Here is a 22,817-nt window from a genome sequence, read left to right as displayed (position 1 = left end):
TGGGGGCCTGACACGCAGTCACACAGCCCCTCTCCAGCCTGCTCCCTCAGCATCCAGCCAGAGCAGGGCAGTGGCTGCTGAGAGCACAGAGCCACGGAGCCAGGCCCAAGCCCAGCCGGCACTCCTTTCTCACTGCGGTGCCTCTGGGGAGGGTGGGAAGCAGCTGAGAGGAGGGGTCTGAAGTGACAGGCTGTCCAGCCACGAGGATCCCGCCGTCTCCAGGGGAGGACACCAAGCAGCCCTCCTGAGCAGGTAGGACCCATGCTCTCTGGCCTCACCGGCTTCTGGATGAACAGAACAGAGCACCGTCATGGAGCCAGAGCCAGGGGGTAGAGGGAGACCCAGAGGAGCCCAGGGCAGGAACTGAGTCAGACACAGACTATGACAGTGGAACTCTGGGCCCCGAAGCAGGACAGAAAACCCTCCTGGGAAGCATGAGAGACCTCCAGGCCAGGCTGAGCAAAGAAAAAGGAGGAGATGGCAGGGGGTGGTCTGACCCATGCCTGTGAGCACTGACTGAGAGAAGTGAGCTGAGATGACTGAGCTGAGCTGAGCTGAGCTGACTGAGCTGAGCTGAGCTAAGATGACTGAGTGGGCTGAGCTGAGATGACTGAGCTGAGCTAAGCTGAGCTGAGATGACTGAGCTGAGCTGAGCTAAGATGACTGAGTGGGCTGAGCTGAGATGACTGAGCTGAGATGACTGACTGAGCTGAGATGACTGACTGAGCTGAGCTGAGATGAGATGAGATGACTGAGCTGAGCTGAGATGACTGACTGAGCTGAGATGACTGACTGAGCTGAGCTGAGATGACTGATTGAGCTGAGATGAGATGACTGACTGAGCTGAGATGACTGACTGAGCTGAGATGAGATGACTGACTGAGCTGAGATGACTGACTGAGCTGAGATGACTGACTGAGCTGAGCTGAGATGACTGACTGAGCTGAGATGAGATGACTGACTGAGCTGAGATGAGATGACTGAGCTGAGATGACTGATTGAGCTGAGCTGAGATGACTGAGCTGAGATGACTGACTGAGCTAAGATGACTGAGCTGAGCTGAGATGACTGACTGAGCTGAGATGACTGACTGAGCTAAGATGACTGAGCTGAGATGAGATGACTGAGCTGAGATGAGATGACTGACTGAGCTGAGCTGAGATGACTGACTGAGCTGAGCTGAGATGACTGAGCTGAGCTGAGCTGAGCTGAGATGACTGACTGAGCTGAGATGACTGACTGAGCTGAGCTGAGATGACTGACTGAGCTGAGCTGAGATGACTGAGCTGAGCTGAGCTGACTGACTGAGCTGAGCTAAGATGACTGACTGAGCTGAGCTGAGATGACTGACTGAGCTGAGCTGAGATGACTGAGCTGAGATGAGATGAGATGACTGAGCTGAGATGACTGACTGAGCTGAGATGACTGACTGAGCTGAGCTGAGCTGACTGAGCTGAGCTGAGCTGACTGACTGAGCTGAGCTGAGATGACTGACTGAGCTGAGCTGAGATGACTGACTGAGCTGAGATGACTGACTGAGCTGAGCTGAGATGACTGCTGAGCTGAGCTGAGATGACTGAGCTGAGATGAGCTGAGATGACTGACTGAGCTGAGATGAGATGACTGAGTGGGCTGAGATGAGATGACTGGGCTGAGATGACTGAGCTGAGCTGAGCTGAGATGACTGACTGACTGAGCTGAGATGAGATGACTGAGCTGAGATGAGCTGAGATGACTGAGCTGAGATGAGCTGAGCTGAGATGAGATGACTGAGTGGGCTGAGCTGAGATGCCTGAGCTGAGCTGAGATGACTGAGCTGAGCTGAGATGACTGAGCTGAGCTGAGATGAGATGACTAAGCTGAGATGAGCTGAGATGACTGACTGAGCTGAGATGACTGAGCTGAGATGACTGAGCTGAGATGAGCTGAGATGCCTGAGCTGAGATGAGATGACTGAGCTGAGATGAGCTGAGATGACTGAGCTGAGCTGAGCTAAGATGACTGGGCTGAGCCAAGTTGACTGAGCTGGGCTGAACTGGGCTGCGCTGCGCTGCGCTGGGCTGGGCTGGGCTGGGCTAGGCTGGGCTGAGCTGGGCTGAACTGGGCTGGGCTGGGCTGAGCTGAGCTGGGCTGAGCTGGGCTGGGCTGGGCTGAGCTGAGCTGGGCTGGGCTGGGCTGGGCTGGGCTGGGCTGAGCTGGGCTGAACTGGGCTGGGCTGGGCTGAGCTGAGCTGGGCTGAGCTGGGCTGGGCTGGGCTGAGCTGGGCTAGGATGGGCTGAGCTGGGCTGGGCTGCGCTGAGCTGGGCTAGGCTGGGCTGAGCTGGGCTAGGCTCGGCTGAGCTGGGCTGAGCTGGGCTGCGCTGAGCTGAGCTGGGCTGAGCTGGGCTGGGCTGAGCTGGGCTGGGCTGAGCTGGGCTGGGCTGGGCTGGGCTGGGCTGGGCTGAGCTGAGCTGGGCTGAACTGGGCTGGGCTGGGCTGAGCTGAGCTGGGCTGAGCTGGGATGGGCTGGGCTGAGCTGGGCTAGGATGGGCTGAGCTGGGCTGAGCTGGGCTGGGCTGAGCTGGGCTAGGATGGGCTGAGCTGGGCTGAGCTGGGCTGAGCTGGGCTAGGATGGGCTGAGCTGGGCTGAGCTGGGCTAGGCTGGGCCGGATTGAGCCAGGCTGGGCTGAGCTGAGCTGAGCTGAGCTGGGCTGGGTTGAGCTGAGCTGGGCTGGGCTAGGCTGGGCTGAGCTGAGCTGAGCTGGGCTAGGCTGGGCTGGATTGAGCCAGGCTGGGCTGGATTGAGCCAGGCTGGGCTGGGTTGAGCTGAGCTGGGCTGAACTGGGCTGAGCTGAGCTGGGCTGGGCTGGGTTGAGCTGAGCTGGGCTGAGCTGGGCTGGGCTGGGTTGAGCTAAGCTGGGCTGGGCTGAGCTGAGCTGGGCTGGATTGAGCCGGGCTGGGCTGGGTTGAGCTGAGCTGGGCCGAGCTGGGCTGAGCTGGGCTGGGCTGGATTGAGCCAGGCTGGGCTGGGTTGAGCTGGGCTGCGCTGGGCTGAGCTGGGCTAGGCTGGGCTGAGCTGGGCTGAGCTGGGCTGAGCTGGGCTAGGCTGGGCTGAGCTGGGCTAGGCTCGGCTGAGCTGGGCTGAGCTGGGCTGCGCTGAGCTGAGCTGGGCTGAGCTGGGCTGGGCTGAGCTGGGCTGGGCTGGGCTGGGCTGGGCTGGGCTGAGCTGGGCTGGGCTGGGCTGAGCTGGGCTGGGCTGAGCTGAGCTTAGCTGGGTTGGGCTGAGCTCAGCTGGGTTGAGCTGGGCTGGGCTGGGCTGGGCTGGGTTGAGCTGGGCTGGGCTGGGCTGGGTTGAGCTAGGCTGGGCTGGGTTGAGCTGGGCTGGGCTGGGCTGAGCTGGGCTAGGCTGGGCTAGGCTGGGTTGAGCTAGGCTGGGCTGGGTTGAGCTGGGCTGGGCTGAGCTGAGCTGAGCTGGGCTAGGCTGGGATGAGCTGGGCTGAGCTGAGCTGAGCTGAGCTGGGCTAGGCTGGGCTGAGCTGGGCTGAACTGGGCTAGGCTGGGCTGGATTGAGCCAGGCTGGGCTGGGTTGGGCTGAGCTGAGCTGGGCTGGGTTGGGCTGAGCTGGGCTGAGCTGGGCTGAGCTGGGCTGGGCTGCGCTGAGGTGAGCTGAGCTGGGCTGGGCTGGGCTGAGCTGAGCTGAGCTGAGCTGGGTTGAGCTGAGCTGGGCTGATCTGGGCTGTGCTGGGCTGAACTGGGCTGGGTTGAGCTGAGCTGGGCTGAGCTGGGTTGAGCTGAGCTGGGCTGGGCTGCGCTGGGCTGGATTGAGCCGGGCTGAGCTGGGTTGAGCTGGGCTACGCTGGGCTGGGCTGGGCTGAGCTGGGCTAGGCTGGGCTGGGCTGGGCTGAACTGGGCTGAGCTGGGCTAGGCTGGGCTGGGCTGGGCTGAGCTGGGCTAGGCTGCGCTGGGCTGGGCTGAGCTGAGCTGGGCTGAGCTGGGCTGAGCTGGGCTAGGCTGTGCTGGGCTGGGCTGAGCTGGGCTGAGCTGGGCTGGGCTGCGCTGGGCTGAGCTGAGCTGAGCTGAGCTGAGCTGGGTTGAGCTGAGCTTGGCTGAGCTGGGCTGAGCTGAGCTGAGCTGGGCTGAGCTGAGCTGAGCTGGGCTGAGCTTAGCTGGGCTGGGCTGGGCTGAGTTGGGCTGAGCTGGGCTGAGCTGGGCTGGGCTGGGCTGAACTGGGCTGAGCTGGGCTAGGCTGCGCTGGGCTGGGCTGAGCTGAGCTGGACTGAGCTGGGCTGAGCTGGGCTGAGCTTGGCTAGGCTGCGCTGGGCTGGGCTGAGCTGAGCTGGGCTGGGCTGAGCTGGGCTAGGCTGAGCTGGGCTGTGCTGGGCTGGGCTAAGCTGGGCTGAGCTGGGCTAGGCTGGGCTGGGCTGGGCTGGGCTGAGCTGGGCTAGGCTGGGCTGAGCTGGGCTGGGCTGGGCTGGGCTGGGCTGGGCTGAGCTGGGCTAGGCTGGGCTGGGCTGGGATGGGCTGGGCTGAGCTGAGCTGGGCTAGGCTGGGCTGAGCTGGGCTGAGCTGGGCTAGGCTAGGCTGGGTTGAGCTGGGCTGGGCTGTGTTGAGCTGGGCTTGGCTGGGCTGAGCTGAGCTGGACTGAGCTGGGCTGAGCTGGGCTGAGCTTGGCTAGGCTGTGCTGGGCTGGGCTGAGCTGAGCTGGGCTGAGCTGGGCTGGGCTGGGCTGGGCTGGGCTGGGCTGAGCTGGGCTAGGCTGGGCTGAGCTGGGCTGGGCTGGGCTGGGCTGGGCTGGGCTGAGCTGGGCTAGGCTGAGCTGGGCTGGGCTGGGCTGGGCTGGGCTGGGCTGGGCTGAGCTGGGCTAGGCTGGGCTGAGCTGGGCTGAGCTGGGCTAGGCTAGGCTGGGTTGAGCTGGGCTGGGCTGTGTTGAGCTGGGCTTGGCTGGGTTGAGCTGGGCTGAGCTGGGCTGAGCTGAGCTGGGCTGGGCTGGGTTGAACTGGGCTGAGCTGGGCTGGGCTGGGTTGAGCTGGGCTGAACTGGGCTAGGCTGGGCTGGGTTGAGTGGATTGAGCTGGGCTGGGCTGGGCTGGGCTGAGCTGGGCTGGGCTGGGCTGGGCTAGGCTGGGCTGGGTTGAGCTGGGCTGGGCTAGGCTAGGCTGAGCTGGGCTGAGCTGGGCTGGGCTGGGCTGAGCTGGGCTGGGCTGGGCTGGGCTGGGCTGACTGAGTAGAGTTGACACCAAGCTGAGCTGAGCTATCTGCAGTAACTTGGCATGAGACAGGCTAAACAGAATTGGGCTAGGCTAGGCTAAGCTGAGCTGGATTGAACTGGACAAGGCTGGGCTGAATTGGGCTAAGCCACTAGGTTAGCCTGGGCTCCTCTGGCCGTCTTAGGTTGCAGTGTGCTGAGCTGAGGTGGGCTGTCTGGGCCCTGCCCGGCTGACCCAGTCTGAGGCCAACTGTGGATCCACATCAGAGTGCTGGGGCGGCAGGCAGCGCTGACAGGATGGTCCCCTCCCCCTTCCAGCCCGCCCTGCCCTGCACCTCCCCACTCAGGCAGGCTGAGCCTCTACCTGAACGAACGCATCGAACACATCACGACCCCCAAACTCTGGGGTCCAGAGCACGGCTGTGCTCACTGCGGGAGGGCGGTGAGGCTCAGGTAACGTGTGGGGGGGGGGTGCAATGAGCACCACTTACTGACTGCGATGAGTCCTGGGGGGTCGCCTGGCCCGGCAAAGGATTGCCATGGTCAGTTCCAAGGCAGTACAGCAAGAAGCGCTGGCCCTGCCGGAGCCAGGCTCCTCCAGTGTAAAGGAGAGGCAGGCCAGCGTGAAGGCTCACTAACTCACAGCCTGCTCCTGTTCCAGTGCCCCAGACAGCCCCATCCGTCTTCCCGCTGAGCCCTGCACAGGCTGTGCCCGATAACAGAGTGGTCCTCGGCTGCCTGATCCACGATTTCTTCCCCTCGGGACCTATAAATGTGACCTGGAGCAAAAGCGGAGAGGGTGTGACCCTGCTAAACTACCCACCTGCCCTGGCCCCAGCCGGCCGGTACAGCATGAACAGCCAGCTGACCCTGCCAGCCGCACAGTGCCCAGGGGGCACCTCCCTCACCTGCTCCGCGCAGCACGACTCCAGCCCTGCCAAGACTGTGGAAGTGCCATGCAGAGGTCAGAGGGCAGGCTGGGGGCGGGGCCATTGCTGGACCAGGCCTGATGCGGTGCCTGGACCCACGTCCTGACTGAGGATTCAGGGGCCACCTGAATGGACTGCCCCAGGGTGGCTCCAGACCAGCGGGGAGGGACGTAGGCCTAGGGATGGGGCAGGGCAGGGGGAGGGGGGCAGGGCAGCGGGAGGGGGGCAGGGCAGAGGGGGAGGGGGCAGGGCAGAGGGGGAGGGGGCAGGGCGCGATGACTAACAGAGCTTCTCCCCACAACAGTACCACCAACACCAACACCACCACCACCACCTGAGTGCAGCCAGCCCCAACTGACGCTGCACCGGCCGGCCCTTGAGGACCTGCTGCTGGGCGCGGATGCCAGCCTCAAGTGTACACTCAGCGGCCTCAGAAACCCCGAGGGAGTTACCTTCACCTGGCAGTCGTCCAGCGGGAGGACCCCCATTCAGGAGGAGCCCAAGAAAACTGCCTGTGGCTGCTTCAGTGTGACCAGCGTGCTGCCCGGCTGTGCGCAGCCCTGGAACCGGGGAGAAACCTTCACGTGCACAGCCAGCCACTCCGAGCTCAAGGCCCCGCTGACGCTCACCATCGCCAAGACCACAGGTGTGCCCGGCCCCCAGACACCCGCAGCACTCCCTCCCCCATGCCATCTTACAGAGGGAAACTGAGGCGACCTAAGGAAGTTTGGGGCTAGCCCGGGCTCTCTCCCCTCTGGCAGACCCCTGACCCTCGTCTCTGCCCTCCAGAGAACACCTTCCGGCCCCAGGTGCATCTGCTGCCGCCGCCAGCAGAAGAACTGGACCTGAACGAGCTGGTGTCACTGACCTGCCTGGTGCGTGGCTTCAGCCCGAAGGAGGTGCTGGTGCGCTGGCTTCACGGCAACCAGGATGTGCCCAAGAGCGAGTTCCTGGTGTGGGAGCCCCTTCGCGAGCCCGAGCAGGGAGCCCCCGTCTTCTCCGTGACCAGCGTGCTGCGCGTGGGAGCTGCAGCCTGGAAGCAGGGTGACAACTTCTCCTGCGTGGTGGGCCACGAGACCCTGCCCACGGGCTTCACCCAGAAGACCATCGACCGCCTGTCGGGTAAACCCTCTCATGTCAATGTGTCTGTGGTCATGGCAGACGTGGACGGCGTCTGTTACTGAGCCGCCCCACCGATTCCATCCTCAAATAACTCACACACACCGGAAGGGCCTGGGACCAGGAAGGCAGGCTCCGTTCCTCTGCCTGAGTCTCTGGGGCCTCAGGCACCATGGAGTGCCTTCATAGCTAGCACATGTTCATGGGCGTGTGCAGCTGTGTGTGCATGCTTGTGAGTGTGTGTGCACCAGTGTGTGCCTGTGTGTGCACGCTTGTGAGTGTGTGTGTACCAGTGTGTGCCTGTGTGTGCATGCTTGTGAGTGTGTATGCCTGTGTGTGCATGCTTGTGAGTGTGTGTGCACCAGTGTGTGCCTGTGTGTGCACACTTATGAGTGTGTGTGCACCAGTGTGTGCACCAGTGTGTGCCTGTGTGTGCATGCTTGTGAGTGTGTATGCCTGTGAATGTATTCATGCTTCTGAGTGTGTGTGCACCAGTGTATGCCTGTGTGTGCATGCTTGTGAGTGTGTGTGCACCAGTGTGTGCCTGTGTGTGCATGCTTGTGAGTGTGTGTGCACCAGCGTGTGCCTGTGTGTGCATGATTGTGAGTGTGTATGCCTGTGTGTGCATGCTTGTGAGTGTGTGTGCTCCAGTGTGTGCCTGTGTGTGCATGATTGTGAGTGTGTATGCCTGTGTGTGCATGCTTGTGAGTGTGTGTGCACCAGTGTGTGCCTCTGTGTGCATGCTTGTGAGTGTGTGTGCACCAGTGTGTGTCTGTGTGTGCACACTTGTGAGTGTGTGTGCACCAGCGTGTGCCTGTGTGTGCATGCTTGTGAGTGTGTGTGCACCAGTGTGTGCCTGTGTGTGCATGATTGTGAGTGTGTATGCCTGTGTGTGCATGCTTGTGAGTGTGTGTGCTCCAGTGTGTGCCTGTGTGTGCATGATTGTGAGTGTGTATGCCTGTGAATCTGTGCATGCTTGTGAGTGTGTGTGCACCAGCGTGTGCCTGTGTGTGCATGCTTGTGAGTGTGTGTGCACCAGTGTGTGTCTGTGTGTGCACACTTGTGAGTGTGTGTGCACCAGTGTGTGCCTGTGTGTGCATGCTTGTGAGTGTGTGTGCACCAGTGTGTGCCTGTGTGTGCATGATTGTGAGTGTGTATGCCTGTGTGTGCATGCTTGTGAGTGTGTGTGCACCAGTGTGTGTCTGTGTGTGCATGCTTGTGAGTGTGTGTGCACCAGTGTGTGTCTGTGTGTGCACACTTGTGAGTGTGTGTGCACCCAGTGTGTGCCTATGTGTGCATGCTTGTGAGTGTGTATGCCTGTGTGTGCATGCTTGTGAGTGTGTGTGCACCAGTGTGTGCCTGGGTGTGCATGCTTGTGAGTGTGTATGCCTGTGAATCTGTGCATGCTTGTGAGTGTGTGTGCACCAGTGTGTGCCTGTGTGTGCATGCTTGTGAGTGTGTATGCCTGTGAATGTGTGAATGCTTGTGAGTGTATACCTGTGTTGTATACCAGTAACTGTGTGTGCAACTGTAAGTGTGCCTATGAGTGCTGTGTGCCTGTGTGTGTATCTCTAAGGCATCTATGCCTGTGTGACAATGTGCCTGTGAATGGCTATGCATGTGTCTGTGCACACCTCTAGCTGGGTGTGCCTGTGAGCATGTACACCTGTGTGCATGCCTGTGGGTGTATGTGTACAAATATGTTGGTGTGTACCTGTAAGTGTGCATGCACATGTGCTTGTGTGTGAGTGTACCTGTGACTGTCTGACTGTATGACACAGAAACTGAGGCCAAGCTCAGAGTGAAGCCTGAGATCAGGAGCTGTGGAGAGTTCCTGAGTGGGCAGGTGACATGGCTGTTTGTATCTTAGAGGGCGACCCTGAGCTGCAGGCAGGAAGGACGGGGTGGGGGGCAGAGGGGCAGGAGAAGAGCAGGTGGCCATGGGAGAGTCCTGGGTCTGGACTCCAGGAGCAGCAGGAGGAAGGAGGCCTGTTCTCAGTGGGCAGAGCAAGCACGGCTATGCAGAGAACTGGTGACTCTCCCAGAAAGAGCTACATGGCATCGCCTGCCCAGCACCACACCACTGCCATGTACGTGTGCAGGAGGGCACAATGCACTCACATACTTACACACTCACCACACCAAGTCCTGCAGGTGCTGCAGGAAGGGCACAGCCCACGCAGGGCTCCAGGGAGGCGGGGACAGCCCTGCCAGGCCCGGGTCCCCGGGTGCCCAGGCCCAGTCCTGCTGGCTTGGCCCTTCCTGACCTTCCTGCGTGCCCAGCACACCACGCTCAGTGAAGGGACAATTCCCTCTCAGGCATTCTCTGTGCCCTGCCTGGCCCACAGACCAAGTCTCCCTTCCCTCCCTAAGCCCAGAGTGAACAAACCAGAGGCAGAGCAGGGGAAGGCTCGGGAGGAGCCCGAGCAAGCCAGAGGCCTCTCTCACAGAGGCCTTCCTGCAGGCCTCTCCATAGTTCCGTCCCCAAGACCACAGAGAACAGTTCCACAACACCTGCAGGGGCAGCGGGCACCAGGTGCCCACAAGAGGGCAGTGGGGACCTGCTCTCGTCTCAGATGCCTTCAGAGCCTCCCCAAGGGAGCCTGACTTCCAGCAGCCTCCATCTGCTTGAAGGGCCAAGGTGGAGTGGCAGCCCGCTTGTACCCTGAGCAAACACTGCTATGCCCTCTGAGAGTCCAGTCACCAGAAGGGAGAAGGAAAAGCAGCCAACCATCTGAGGAAACCCTGCCTCAGAGGCCCCGGGGGCCCCAGCCGCCTCACGGGGCCCGGAGCCTGGCTCAGAGCAGGGGCTTTCCAGAGCAGGAGAAGGAAGGAGACTTGGTAGCTGAAGGAGTGCACCAGCAAGTGGAGAGGGGGCAGCCCCGCAGAGGGTTCGTGGGACATAGGACTGACAGCTAGGTGGTTAAATAGCTGAGGGAGTAGCCAGAGGGGAGATGGTGGATGGATGGATGAATCGCGGATGAACTGGAAGTAAATGGGCCAATGGCTGATGAGTGGATGGTTAGAAGGATGGATGGATCGACGGACAGATGGGGACAGGTGACTAGGTGGGTGGATTGATAGGTAAGTGGATGGATGGACGAGTGGATGATAGCTTTATTGGGGGAATGAATAGAAAGAAGGATGAGTGATTGGCTATAGGTCTGACTCACACTTACTATGGAAGTCTACACCCTAGGTCCCTGGAGAGAGCAGTGACCCCTCAGCTGAGGTTCCCTGGGAATGGAACAGAGGTCTCTGCTCACACCCTTCAAGCGCTTCCCACTCAGAGACCTCCCTGCGGGTGTGTCTGGCCCTCTCTGGGCCCAGGATCAAGCACCTAGATGGGGTGGGCCTGGCCAGCCTGGGCTCAGCCCCTCGTGGAGCTGAGAAGGTTGTGTTCCCTCACCTGTGCTGCCAGGCCTCTCACCAGGCACACACACACACACACACACACACACACACACACACACACACACCCCTCGAGAGGGGGTCCTGTGGCCTCTGCAGAGCAGCAAGGCCCAGCCATTTAGCAGAAGCTGCCCTTGCCCTCCCTGGGCACACCTCTAGCCTGAGACGGGAACCCCTGCCGTCACTGTCACCAGTCCAAAGCCATGGGAGGGAGGACTCTGGCCCCGGCTGATGCTCACTTGGGTCTGGTCTGTCAGGCCGTTCGTGTCTTACAGAATGTGAAGAGCTTCTTCCCTGGGTGCTGCTGGACCAGCCACAGGACAGCCTGGAGGAGACCCCTGGAGCCAGCTTGTGGCCCACCACCGTCACCCTCCTCACCCTCTTCCTGCTCAGCCTGTTCTACAGCACGGCACTCACGGTGACAAGTGTGCGAGGGCCCCTCGGCAGCAAGGACCCCCAGTACTGAGGAGCGGCCAGAACAGGTGGGGAAGGGGAGGGAGAGCGGGGGTGGCAGTGGTCATGGGTGCCTAACTCTGAAAAGAGAGCCACCAGTCTCCAGCACATCCCCGGGAAGCAGGAAGCACTGGGGACATGGAGCCTGGGGCTGGGGCACTGGGGGAATGCTGCCCACCTCAGGAGCCCCTCAGGCCCCAGCCCCTCTTGTCTTCATAGGGAAGGCTGGAGGAACCGTCTGCATCGACAGTGCAACCTGCATGTCTCCCACTATCCCACACTCCTTCCTGTGCAATAAATCCATGCCAAACACAAATGTCCTCAGACTTTTAAAGGCAGGTGTCTTCAGATCAGGGGAGGGGGTCCAGGGAGAGTGTGGTGACCCAGGTGGGGCTTGCAGGTCACAGAACATGTAGGTGTCAAAGCAGGACAATATGTTACTGGCTGACTGTCCAAGATGACCTGGTTCTGCCTGAGACGGAGGCTAGAGGCTCCTGCGGCCTCTCCAGGGCAGGGTCCCAGGGGGACACCTCCTTGGAACTCTGTCCAGGTCTCCAGTCACTGGACCCAGCTCCTGATCACTGGATGCTGGATCTAAGCACTGGGTCATACTTCTACGCAGCAAGGGTAGGTTCTGAGCAGTGGGACTGGTCCTGAACAAATATATAGATATAGATATAGATGTACCCAGACTATACAATGAACCCTAAGCACAAATCCAAACTAACGGACCCTGTCCTGAGCACTGAGCCCTGGTCCTGATCACTGAGTCCTGGTCCTGATCACTGAGCCCTGGTCCTGATCACTGGGCCCTGGTCCTGATCACTGAGTCCTGGTCCTGATCACTGAGCCCTGGTCCTGATCACTGAGTCCTGGTCCTGATCACTGAGCCCTGGTCCTGAGCACTGAGCCCTGGTCCTGATCACTGAGTCCTGGTCCTGAGCACTGAGCCCTGGTCCTGATCACTGGGCCCTGGTGCTGATCACTGAGTCCTGGTCCTGATCACTGAGCCCTGGTCCTGATCACTGAGTCCTGGTCCTGATCACTGAGCCCTGGTCCTGAGCACTGAGCCCTGGTCCTGAGCACTGAGTCCTGGTCCTGATCACTGAGCCCTGATCCTGATCACTGAGTCCTGGTCCTGATCACTGAGCCCTGGTCCTGATCACTGAGTCCTGGTCCTGATCACTGAGTCCTGGTCCTGATCACTGAGCCCTGGTCCTGAGCACTGAGTCCTGGTCCTGATCACTGAACTCTGGTCCTGATCACTGAGCCCTGGTCCTGATCACTGAGCCCTGGTCCTGATCACTGAGCTCTGATCCTGAGGACTGAGCCCTGGTCATGATCACTGAGTCCTGGTCCTGATCACTGGGCCCTGGTCCTGATCACTGGGCCCTGGTCCTGATCACTGAGCTCTGGTCCTGATCACTGAGCTCTGGTCCTGATCACTGAGCCCTGGTCCTGATCACTGAGCCCTGGTCCTGATCACTGAGCCCTGGTCCTGATCACTGAGTCCTGGTCCTGATCACTGAACTCTGGTCCTGATCACTGAGTCCTGGTCCTGACCACTGAGCCCTGGTCCTGATCACTGAGCTCTGGCCCTGATCACTGAGTCCTGGTCCTGATCACTGAGCCCTGGTCCTGATCACTGAGCCCTGGTCCTGATCACTGAGCTCTGATCCTGAGGACTGAGCCCTGGTCATGATCACTGAGTCCTGGTCCTGATCACTGAGCCCTGGTCCTGATCACTGGGCCCTGGTCCTGATCACTGAGCTCTGGTCCTGATCACTGAGCCCTGGTCCTGAGCACTGAGCCCTGGTCCTGATCACTGAGTCCTGGTCCTGATCACTGAGCCCTGGTCCTGAGCACTGAGCCCTGGTCCTGATCACTGAGTCCTGATCCTGATCACTGAGCCCTGGTCCTGATCACTGAGATCTGGTCCTGATCACTGAGTCCTGATCCTGATCACTGAGCTCTGGTCCTGATCACTGAGTCCTGGTCCTGATCACTGAGCCCTGGTCCTGATCACTGAGCCCTGGTCCTGATCACTGGGCACTGGTCCTGATCACTGAGCTCTGGTCCTGATCACTGAGTCCTGGTCCTGATCACTGAGTCCTGGTCCTGATCACTGAACTCTGGTCCTGATCACTGAGTCCTGGTCCTGATCACTGAGTCCTGGTCCTGATCAATGAGTCCTGGTCCTGATCACTGAGCCCTGGTCCTGATCACTGAGCCCTGGTCCTGATCACTGGGCCCTGGTCCTGATCACTGAGCTCTGGTCCTGATCACTGAGCCCTGGTCCTGATCACTGAACTCTGGTCCTGATCACTGAGTCCTGGTCCTGATCACTGAGTCCTGGTCCTGATCACTGAGCCCTGGTCCTGATCACTGAGTCCTGGTCCTGATCACTGAGCCCTGGTCCTGATCACTGAACTCTGGTCCTGAGCACTGAGTCCTGGTCCTGATCACTGAGTCCTGGTCCTGATCATTGAGCCCTGGTCCTGATCACTGGGCCCTGGTACTGATCACTGAGTCCTAGTCCTGATCACTGGGCCCTGGGCCTGATCACTGAGCCCTAGGTCCTGAGCACCGAGTCCTGGTCCTGATCACTGAGTCCTGGTCCTGATCACTGGGCCCTGATCCTGATCACTGAGTCCTGGTCCTGATCACTGAGCCCTGGTCCTGATCACTGGGCCCTGATCCTGATCACTGAGTCCTGGTCCTGATCACTGAGCTCTGGTCTGATCACTGAGTCCTGGTCCTGATCACTGAGCTCTGGTCCTGATCACTGAGCCCTGGTCCTGATCACTGAGTCCTGGTCCTGATCACTGAGTCCTGGTCCTGATCACTGAGCTCTGGTCTGATCACTGAGTCCTGGTCCTGATCACTGAGTCCTGGTCCTGATCACTGAGTCCTGGTCCTGATCACTCAGTTCTGGTCCTGATCACTGAGTCCTGGTCCTGATCACTGAGTCCTGGTCCTGATCACTGAGCCCTGGTCCTGATCATTGAGCTCTGGTCCTAATCACTGAGTCCTGGTCCTGATCACTGAGCTCTGGTCCTGATCACTGAGTCCTGGTCCTGATCACTGAGCTCTGGTCCTGATCACTGAGTCCTTGTCCTGATCACTGAGCTCTGGTCCTGATCACTGAGCCCTGGTCCTGATCACTGAGCTCTGGTCCTGATCACTGAGTCCTGGTCCTGATCACTGAGTCCTGATCCTGATCACTGAGTCCTTGTCCTGATCACTGAGCCCTGGTCCTGATCACTGAATCCTGGTCCTGATCACTGAGTCCTGGTCCTGATCACTGAGCCCTGGTCCTGATCATTGAGCTCTGGTCCTAATCACTGAGCTCTGGTCCTGATCACTGAGTCCTGGTTCTGATCACTGAGTCCTGGTCCTGATCACTGAGTCCTTGTCCTGATCATTGAGCTCTGGTCCTGAGCACTGAATCCTGGTCCTGATCACTGAGTCCTGGTTCTGATCACTGAGTCCTGGTCCTGATCACTGAGTCCTTGTCCTGATCAATGAGCTCTGGTCCTGATCACTGAGTCCTGGTCCTGAGCACTGAGTCCTGGTTCTGATCACTGAATCCTAGTCCTGATCACTGAGTCCTTGTCCTGATCAATGAGCTCTGGTCCTGATCACTGAGTCCTGGTCCTGATCACTGAGTCCTTGTCCTGATCACTGAGTCCTGGTCCTGAGCACTGAATCCTGGTTCTGATCACTGAGTCCTAGTCCTGATCATTGAGTCCTGGTCCTGATCACTGAGTCCTTGTCCTGATCACTGAGTCCTTGTCCTGATCACTGAGCTCTGGTTCTGATCACTGAGTCCTGGTCTTGAGCACTGAGTCCTGGTTCTGATCACTGAGTCCTGGTCCTGAGCACTGAGTCCTGGTTCTGATCACTGAGTCCTAGTCCCGATCACTGAGCCCTGATCCTGATCATTGAGCTCTGGTCCTGATCACTGAGTCCTGGTCCTGATCACTGAGTCCTTGTCCTGATCATTGAGCTCTGGTCCTGATCACTGGGGCCCGGTTTAATTAATAGATCCTGTCCTGATCACTGGGTCTATGTCCTAAACAGTTAACTCTGAATCTAATTACTTGCCTGTGGTCCTAATTACTGGACCTTGATCCTAATTAAGAGGGCTGATTCTGATCCCTGAGCTTTGACCGTGATCCCAGGGCCCTGTGCCTGGTCGTCAGTAGCTCTGATGATTAAGCCTTCAACCTATGATCTGAGTCTTGTTCCTGTTCTCTGATTTTGATCTGATAATGTAGTGCTGATCACTTAGATCTTGGTTGACCTTTGATCTGTGGGCCTCCACCCTGATCGTAAATATAAGTCATGGTCCCTGGATGCCTGTCATTTTACAACATGACCTGAGGTCTAAGCCTCTATCGCTCTGCCTGGCCTGAGTCCAGTTTTCTGTGTTTTGACCTCAGTCTCATTAGAAGAGCCATGCAGGGCTGGAAGGAGGCTCAAGGGGACCTAAAAAACCAAAGGACGGCTGGAGAGGGAGCAGGGGGCCTTTACACAGCCACACCAAGCAGGCATGGGCTTGCTGGGACACACTGGGTGCCCACATCAGGGGTCACCACTGCACTGGCCGGTTGCAGTAGAGCAGGGAGGCCGGGCATGCTGTCTGCTGTGTTTGTCTGCTCTTGTTTTTTCCTTTCTTCTGAAGCCTCCTTTGTCTGTCACCTGCTGAAAGGCCCAAAATAGCCCTGATGGTGACTGAGTCATTATGAGCCCAGTGCAACTCAGATGTCCACAGTGAGAGCCGTTGTTCTGAGAACGCACCGCAAACTGAAACCTGGCCAGGTGGGTTGGGGCTTCCATGAGGCTCTGAGCCCAGGAAAGCTGGGCAGTGAGGCCTCCAAGGCCTGAGAAGGCCCAGCCCCCCACAGAGCAGTGGCAGCCAGGGTCAGACTCCCTCCAGCCCGAGGGAGGCCAAGCTCACTCAAGATTGGAAAAAAGTCTAACAGGATCAACTGTGCAGTGGGGGAGGAAAAGCGGGAGAAAAGCATGGGAAGGGTAACAGTGTCCACAAGTAATGTGTCACTGCCTTGCGAATGATACTGTAACCCCTCTCTTCATCACCTTGACAACAAAAAAATAAAAACACAAAGAGACCAACTGGGGTCTGCGCACCATCATCCAGAGTCCAAAAAGGACCAGCACAGGGCAACCAGAGTACCCCAAGAGTCAACCAGCGTCGACTAGCCAGGGCCTCCCAAGACCACCTAGAATCAACGAAGGCCAGAGCCTTTGAAGGCCAGCTGGAGGCCACCAGTACCAAGCATCAGGAAAAAACAAGGCCAGCCTAGGGCAGCCACGAAAGATCAGTCAAGGCCAGTGAGCCTCTGCCCAGGCTACTGCCCCGCCCTGGGGTGGCCAGCTGAGCTAGATCTCTCCTTACAGGGAATGAGCAGAATGCAGCTCATGCCACTTGTGCCAGGGCTATGTCAGAAAGACCCAAAGGCCTGACCAGGCCCTACACCCCAAACTCCCTGTGTCTGGGTCCCCCAGGATCCCGCCAGCAGACGGTCAGAAATATCTATGAACATGATGGCAACATATGGTCCTCCAGCCAAGTTTTAAAGGGACAGAGGCATGCCTGAGGGAGGGACAGAACCTGAGAAATACAGAGGAAAAAATGAGGAAAGACAAGGACAGACAGAGAAAGGAGACAGCAAGACAAAGAGACAGAGTAACAGAGGCAAACACAGAGCATGAGATGAGAAGACAGACTTTCACACAGAAAGACAGAGACAGAGAGATATAAATGAGCAGAGAGACAGAAATCCAGAAATGAGAGTAACAAGAATGATCATAAGAGACAGACACGAAGAGACTGGAAAAAGGAAAAGGGGGACAGAGACGTGCAAAGATACGGAGAAGAAGTTATGAAAGAGACAGAAGGTACAGACACAGAAATAGTATGGGAACAAAGAGACAGATTCCGGGCCAGGAGTTTGGCCTAGTGGTAGAATGCTTGCCAAGCATCACGAAGACCCGGGTTCAGTTCCTAAGTACCACACACACAGAAAAAGCCAAAAGTGGTGCTGTTGCTCGAGGGGCAGAGCACTAGCCTTGAAAAAGCACAAGGACAGGGCTCAGGCCCTAAGTTCAAGCCCGAGGATCAGCAGAGAGAAAGAGAGGAAGAGAGAGAGAGACAGAGAGAGAGAGAGACAGAGACAGAGACAGAGACAGAGACAGAGACAGAGAGACAGAGACAGAGACAGAGAGAGAAAGGTTCTGAGAGACACATACATGGAAATAAAAGATTATGAGAAGAGAATGATGGAAACAGAAACACAGAGCCCACAGAAAAAGCGACATGAAAGATGCAGAGGATGGGACAATGAGAAACACAGACACAGAAAACCAAAGACATACACACAAAAGACCACAAAGACACAACAAAGACTGAGAGACAGGGAGATGGGGGGCTGGAGTGTGGCCTAGTGGTAGAGTGCTTGCCTAGCATACATGAAGACCCGGATTGATTCCTCTGTACCACAGACATACAAAAAAGCCAGAAGTAATACTGAGACTCAAGTGGTGGAGCTCTAGTCTTGAGAAAGCCCAAGGACAGTGCTTAGGCCCTGAGCTCAAGCCCAGGACTAAAAAACAAATAAACAAACAAACAAAGATGATGATGAAAGCTGGAAGAGGAAGGCCAGGGAATAAAGGACAAGAGAGAAAGGCAGAGGCCCAGGAAGATGAGCGCCAGCTGGGGTTGCTCAGACCGGGCTGTGTCCAGCACCGTGGAGGAGCTGGACAGGGGGGACACTGAGCAGCGTGGGCAGCAGGCACAGACTGGGGACAGGGGTGGCACTAGCAGGTCACAGGGCCAAGGAGCCACGCCCGGGACTCTCCACGTGTGGGGAGGCCCAGGAGCAGGCAGTCCACGACAGAGACGTCCAGACAGGCTACCCTGCCCTGGCCAGGAGAAGAGGTCCCAGGTGGCCAGGCTGTGCGGGGAGGGCAGGACAACAGGCTGGGTAGGGAGGGCAGGGGCCAGCAGGGCCTCAGGTGGGGACTCAGGCTTCACAAGCTGGCAAGTCCAGCTGCAGGGTGGCCGCCGGGTGGAGCCCCGGGGTGCGGTGGAGGAAGAGGGTGGTCAGGGGTGAGGGCAGGGCGCCCGGGGACGGAGGCAGAGGGCTCCACCGCCTCTCCTGCACAGGATGAGCAGAGATGTGGGAACCTGGCCTTGGACAACGTCCCGGGTGCAGCCCCGCACTCCCCTCACCCCTCCTCCCGTCACGGCCAGAGGCCCCGGAAATGCAGAGCTGCAGTGTGGAGTGGAGGCCAGGACGTGGGCCAGGCGCAGGGGCAGAGGGGCCGTCAGCTACCCAGACAGTCGGGTGTGGCTGCGGTGAGCCCTGAAGTGGGTCGGGGTCAAGGCAGGTGAGGGGTGCTCAGAGCCCACACACCCCATCCATGTCCCGGCAGTGCAGGCGGCACCCTGCCACCCGGGACAGGCCGTGTGCACCGCCCAGAGACCAGGGCCTCCAGGCCGCCATGCTGCCACCCCCTGTGCCGTCTCTCCTGGGTCTGCCACGCCCTGCCAGATCCTCCTCTGTCCTCTGTGGGGGGACCCAGCCCCTCTCGCCCTCACCCCGGCACTCGCACACTGCCCAGCAGAGCCAGTGTGGATGTGGTGCCTCCTCATGTATCAGCTCAGTGCAGGAATCACGGGGACAGGGGCACCGAGACGCGGAGAGACAGTCAGGGACAGAGAGACCAACACAGAGGCATAGAGAGAATCAGGGGCCAGAGACAGACACTCAAGAGATACAGAGAGAACCAGAGGAAGAACCAGAGAAACAGAGACATGACCAAGACAGCGGGGCCAGAGACAGGATACACAGAGAGCCAGACAGAAACACAGCTGTGAAGAAACACAGGCAGCTGGGGGCCAGTGCCTCATGCCACGATCAAAGGCTCCCAGTTCTGGCAGCAAAGTCTGTGAGACTCTTATCTCCAATTAACTTCCAAACAGGAAAGCCAGAAGAGGAGCTCTGGCTCGGGTGGTAGAGAGCTAGCCTTGAGCAAAAAGCACATGAACACAGACAGCATCCAGGCCCTGAGTTCAAGTCCAGGGCCAGCACAAAGAAGAAGGAAGGAAGGAAGGAAGGAAGGAAGGAAGGAAGGAAGGAAGGAAGGAAGGAAGGAAGGAAGGAAGGAGGGAAGGAGACACAGAGACAGATATAGAAACAGAAAATAAGAGATAAGAGCAGCAGGAAACAGAAAATCAAATCAATGCAGCAACAGAGGCAGACACCAAAGGACAGAGTGAACCCATGCGCCTGCACAGCATTGTTAAGATATCACATACTGCTAACATACTCAGTGTTGTTAAGATATCAGTTCTGTCTGATTTTACTGGTACACACATCCAACTTCAATGCAATGCCAAATAAAAGTACTGATTAGTAAGTAGCTATATATACGTGTGTGTGTGTGTGTGTGTGTGTGTGTGTGTGTGTGTGTGTGTGTGTGTGTAGGGAGAGAGGAGACAGAAACACAAAAAATTAAAGAGATGTAGAGATAGAGAGAAACAGAGATAGAAATAGAGAAAGACAAGTATTGAGAGAGAATTAGAAAGACAACGGGAGAAACAGAGGCGCACAGAGACACAACACAATGTGGTGGAGACAGGGACAAGGACTCACCCTACACACGCCCCGGTGGTGGGGGACATCACACAGGAGCGTGTGGGAATGGGGTGCTTTCTCACTTATTGGTGCAGGACAGAGAACCAGAGGGAGACAGACACAGATTCAGAGATACAGAGAGAATCCAAGAGTCAGACCCAGAAGCACAGAGATAGGGGATCAGGGACAAAGACACAGAGATACAGAGAATCAGACAGCTATGCAGACCTAGCCAGAGAACCAGGCACAAGTCAAGGAGATAAAGATGTAGAGAGGCTCCAAGAGAGAAACGGAGTCAGATTCAGAGACATACAGAAAGCCAAAGACAGGACAGGACACAGACACACGGCCATTGATACAGAGATACACAGGGAATGACAGGCACAAGAGGATACAGAGATGCAAAACACATAGAGAGACAATCTATAGTGACAGAGATAGACACACAAACACAGAGAGACAGACACAGAGATACCATAGAGACAGAGACAGAACCAAAGACACAAACAGAGACACAACAATATTTCATCAGATACTCAGAAACAAACGGGCAGAGACAACTGGCAGACAGACACAGAGATATGTGGGGATCAGGTAGAAATAGAGACACAGAGACAGAGATTCATGGGGGATCAGAGACAGACCAGAGACAGGTAGTGAATCAGAGGCAGAACCAGAGACGGCAGCAGGACAGAAACAGACGAAGAAAGAGAGACACAGAGAGGATCAGTGACAAACCGGGACAGACAGACAATGAAGGAAAGAGAGAGGGACATAGAGAGACAGAGAGGAAGGCAGACACAGAGACAGAGAGAGGTAGAGACAGAGACAAAGGCGGAGAGACAGACTGAGAGAGAGGCAGAGGAAGACAGTGAGAGACAGACAAAGACACACAGGAGGCTCAGAGAGAGCAATGGTGAGAGTCTTCTCTCCTGTGCAGAGGCTAGCTCACAGCACCCCAGGACATGAGAGATGACGCAGGACTGCAGCCATTCACAGGCACTGAGACTCCAGAAGGCCGCTGGCTCCTATGGGAGGAAGACGGCAGCACAATGCCTCTGTCTGCGCCTCTGCGCCTATGAAACAACGTTCACTGAAATGAATGCCCTAGACAAAAGGAATCCAACGTGTCTCTTCCAAAATTAAGAAGAGTGGGGGGAGGGGTGGGGGGAGGATGGGTGACAATGCTGGGAGAGGTGACATTGATCAGGATACACTGTATTCACAACTGCTTAGTTAAATGGCCACTGTTTTTTTTTGTTGTTGTTGTTGTTGCCAGTTCTGGGCTTGAGCTCATGGCCTGAGCACTGTCCTTGGACTTTCTCAAGGCTGGAGCTCTACCACTTGAGCCCCAGCACCACTTCTGCTTTTTTCTGTGTATGTGGTACCCAGGACTCGAACCCGGGTCTTCGTGCATGCTAGGCAAGCACTCTACCACTAGGCCAAACTCCTGGTCCCATGGCTACTTTTCTGTAGAACTACTTTTTAGGTTTTTTTTTTGAGCCAGGCCTAGACACTGACCCTGAGCTTCTTTTGCTCAAGGCTAACACTCTACCACTTAAGGCACAACACCACTTCCAGCTTTTTGTGTGGATGTGGTACTGAGGAATCAAACCCAGGGCTTCATGCATGCTAGACAAGCACTCTACTACTAAGCCACATTCTCAGCCCCCTTGTAGAACTAGTTAAAGGTAAGTTTTAAAAAATATAAACAGAGAATGCACAGCAACACAGGGATGAAACAGGAACAAAGAAAAGACAAATGAGAAGATGGACACAGGGAGAAAAAAGAGAAAAAAACCCCAAGCAGACAGGGAGACAGGTAACATTGAAGAGCAAAGACAGAGACAAAGTGTTAGATACAAAGAGACAAAGAAAGTTAGCAAGAAGGACAAAAAGAAAGAAATGCAAGACAAAGGGGACAGACACAAAGAGAAAGACAGAAAAAAGATAAGAGAGAGGCAGGCAGGCAAAGAGGAGAGGTGGGGAGACAGGCCCCGCGATGCTCTTAACCTAAAGAAAGGGAGACAACCCTGAGAGGTGGAGGAGAGAGCTCAAGAGAGGCAAGATGGCAGCAGAGAAGAATCCCAGTGGGTCAGTGGAGACAGAGGACAGGCAGAGCCAAAGATCCCGACAGAACCAGAGACTAAGACAGCTATACACAGAGGAAGATGGAGGGCAGGCCAGGGAGATGGGGGCCGTCAGAGAGGGGACAGAGGGGGACTGGAGTGGTGGCATGGGAGAACACAGGGCCATGATCAAAACCAGGGTCAGGCCAGGAGGTGACAGGCCAGGAGCTGTCCACGCCTTAGCCCACAGGCTGGGGTACAGGACCTGTGTCCATGTGAGCTCAGGCCACCTCCCCGTCCTGCTGAGGTCCCCTGTGAGGTGGTGTTAAAGGGCAGCTCTGGGTCAGGGCCAGCTGGCCCTTTGTCTTGGGGTGGCCAGAGTCTGGGCTGGGTCGTCTCTGTCATGATCCTGCCAGGGGCTGGTGAGGGGCCCTGGGCATCACAGACACCCACAAGTGGACAAACGCTGAGCTCAACAGCTTGTGCTTTCTGCAGGGTCACCATGCCAGTCACCCTGGGTGAGCCCCTGCGCCCAGCCCCTGCCCCCAGCCTCTGCAGAGGACACGCACAGAGCCCTGGGGCTTCCCACGGGTCCAGCTGAGGGAGAGCCGCCAGGCCCGGAGCCTGGTGAGCTGGAAGCTGGTGCGGAGTCCCAGCTCCTGGGGGTATGCTAGCCTGTGCCTGGGCAGGGTCGGGGTTTCATCCCTGTGTCCCCCATGCTGGCCAGGGCGCCTCCACAGAGATGCAGCCCTGGGGAGACTGCTAAGCAAGTCACTGTTGTGGAGGGCATGCAGGCCCGGACAGGGGTCTTCCTGCCCAGGGGCTCCTCCGCCCCGGCCGGCCGGCCTCCCCCGCTGTGCTGGCTGCAGCTGCAGGTGTGCAGTGGTGCAGCTGTTTCTGGAAATAGCCTCTGAAACAAGAAACATGTTTTTTGGTGTGGAACAAACAGCCATTTGCATGTGCCTTTGAGGGCCCCGTTGGTCCGA

General features: G+C 57.6%; 1 gene segment (V, D, J or C); it reads left to right on the top strand.

The window, feature by feature from the left end:
* Window positions 1-11,113, top strand: part of LOC150054988 (immunoglobulin heavy constant alpha 2-like) — a 128,193-nt gene extending 117,080 nt beyond the window's left edge. The window contains 4 exon segments of the C gene segment in view: window positions 5,846-6,148; window positions 6,418-6,759; window positions 6,903-7,235; window positions 10,901-11,113. Coding sequence covers window positions 5,846-6,148; window positions 6,418-6,759; window positions 6,903-7,235; window positions 10,901-11,109 — 1,187 coding nt within the window.
* Window positions 11,114-22,817: the final 11,704 nt, after the last annotated feature.

This window comes from Megascapheus bottae, chromosome 14 (genome assembly GCF_031878675.1).
Source record: "Megascapheus bottae isolate mThoBot1 chromosome 14, mThoBot2.hap1, whole genome shotgun sequence".
NCBI lineage: Eukaryota > Metazoa > Chordata > Mammalia > Rodentia > Geomyidae > Megascapheus > Megascapheus bottae.
Note: the sequence above shows the minus strand (reverse complement) of the source record. Positions and strands in the feature narration are given on the sequence as shown.